Consider the following 2,530-nt stretch of genomic DNA (forward strand, 5'->3'; position numbering starts at 1 on the left):
ACGTTATAGTTGTTTTGTGCAGGCATTAATAGTTCAGTTGTCTTGCAAACAGGCTGATTTGTCTTAGATGATTTGAATTGCACAGATGCTGGGGCTGGGGTCCCAAAGAGCAGCTGCAGTAAAGAGGAAAATATCCAAGAGGCTGGGATATGATTAGGAAATGAGAAGAAAGTAAGAGCTTCCCAGTCTCCTACTACTTAAGGGATGGTTAAACTCATGAAAATAAATACAAGTTCTGGAGTTAAGTGAACATTTTCCTACGTCAAACGAGAAGAGCCAGGTAAGGGGGTTTCAATTTCCTTCTCTAATGCAAAAAAGGATTGGACGCAGAAATCTTAAAGTGGCTGTCAGAGTTCTCAGAAGTTTTTGTCAATTAATTGCTTGTTTTGTGAACAGGAGTGTGTCTGAGAATGGTCTGGACTTGTCATTATCTTCTGCACTCTGAACAGGACTCCAAGCCCACGGACAACAGATGCCCAACAGCAGCTCCAACAGCGAGTTCTTCCTCCTGGCATTGGCAGACATGAGGCAGCTGCAGCTCCTGCACTTCTGGCTCTTCCTGGGCATCTACCTGGCTGCCCTCCTGGGCAATGGCCTCATCAGCACAGCCGTAGCCTGCGACCGCCGCCTGCGCTCCCCCATGTACTTCTTCCTCCTCAACCTGGCCCTCCTTGACCTGGGCTGCATCTCCACCACTCTCCCCAAAGCCATGGCGAGTGCCCTCTGGGACACCAGGGCCATCTCCTACAAAGGATGTGTTGCACAGCTCTTTGTCTTCTTTATCTCAGCAGAGTATTCTCTTCTCACCATCATGTCCTATGACCGCTATGTTGCCATCTGCAAGCCCTTGCACTACAGGACCTTGATGGACAGCAGAGCTTGTGCCACCATGGCAGCAGCTGCCTGGGGCACTGTTGTTCTCCATTCCCTGCTGCACACTGCCAGTACTTTTTCATTGCCTCTCTGCAAAGGGAATGTTGTGAACCAGTTTTTCTGTGAAATTCCCCAGATTATCAAGCTCTCCTGTTCAGCCTCCTACCTCAGGGAAGTTGTGTTTCTCAGTTTTAGTTTCAGTTTAGTCTTTGCGTGCTTTGTTTTCATTGTTGTGTCCTATGTGCAGATCTTCATGGCCGTGCTGAGGATGCCCTCTGAGCAAGGACGGCACAAAGCCTTCTCCACGTGCCTCCCTCACCTGGCTGTGGTCTCCCTCTTTCTCAGCACTGGCTTTTATGCCCTCCTGAAGCCCTCCTCCCTCTCCTCCCCATCCATGGACCTGATGTTGGCACTTCTGTACTCGGTGGTTCCTCCAGCAGTGAACCCCCTCATCTACAGCATGAGGAACCGGGAAGTCAAGGATACAGTGAGGAAAGTGATGACCAAATGTGTTTAATAAATATTGGACTGCCCATCTTTTGGAATTCATTACATGTATTGCATCCTTTTTACTGAATCTAGATCTCTTTTATTGTTTGTTTTGTTCCATTTTATATGTGTAATTTATTCTTATGATTTAAAAAATAATCCTGTAATGCTTTTCATTACAAAGTCATTACTCAACTCAATTCCTATTCAGCTTGTACCTTTGCTGTGTACTTCGGACACACTGTATATAGTGAAACAGGCTCTCTGTGAACCATAACATAATAAAGGTCATGCAGTGACTCTGTCTGTCAACCTTCTTGTGAGACAATTCTGGAGCTGTCAGGGTCGGATGTTCTCAGAAACCCACAGTCCAGCAGGAAGCACACGGCTGTTCATCAAACTGTGTGGTGACTTCAGCCTGCAAGAGTTTTCAGCTGGTCCCTTGCCCAGTGTTCCCCATAACACTGACAATATAGTTTCAAAATATTCTTTTCTTATCTGGCCTGACATCCTGCTTACCCAAGCCCCTTTGCAATAGTTAAGGTCCTCTGCAATAGTTAAGCCTTAGATTGTCCCCTTGTTTGAACTCAATCTTCCCTTTTCTTGGACCTAGTAAATCCTTTTGCTAGATTACTTCAATCTGGGAAAGGGAAGATTTCAAATAACTTCCACTCTCCACTTTCTGTCTTAGCTTGTGCTTTTTGTATTCTTCATAGCTATTCCCATAGGTTTTACACTGCTGTAATACACACCTCATTTCAACATACATTAAAACAAGCATGATGATTACAATAGTGCAAAGCAATAAAGAGTTGCTTTAGCCATGCAAAATGCGGTAGCCAACCAGTAAGTTTTTCCCACAGTTAGGTGAATCCAAATAAAGTCTGATCTATCGATACTTGATGAAGTAGTTTAGTATGTTCCCATATTGCCTGTAGACCAGATTATCTCTTTTGTTGTTTGTAAGAGATGTAGTTAATCCAATCTACATTGCTGTTAATTGTCACCCACCAGAACTGTGACTCAAACCCTGCAGCAATTGGATTTCTCACCTTAAATTTATCAGAGACACCTCTGGGTACTCCAATCGAATCTATATCTATATACAGCATCATCAAATGAGAACCCTAAGCTCCTTTTGTTCCTTCTGGGGGTGTGTGACATCCCA

At 44.6% G+C, this 2,530-nt stretch overlaps 1 protein-coding gene across 1 annotated transcript; it reads left to right on the forward strand.

Moving 5' to 3' along the window:
* Nucleotides 1–472: 472 nt before the first annotated feature.
* On the forward strand, nucleotides 473–1,390 carry LOC146756471 (olfactory receptor 14J1-like). The gene has a single exon (XM_085524534.1). The coding sequence runs from the start codon at nucleotides 473–475 to the stop codon at nucleotides 1,388–1,390; it is 918 nt and encodes a 305-aa protein (XP_085380660.1).
* The last annotated feature ends 1,140 nt before the right edge of the window (nucleotides 1,391–2,530 follow it).

The sequence above is a fragment of the Coturnix japonica genome, chromosome 27 (assembly GCF_054131305.1).
Source record: "Coturnix japonica strain WE chromosome 27, WE-NBRP24, whole genome shotgun sequence".
NCBI lineage: Eukaryota > Metazoa > Chordata > Aves > Galliformes > Phasianidae > Coturnix > Coturnix japonica.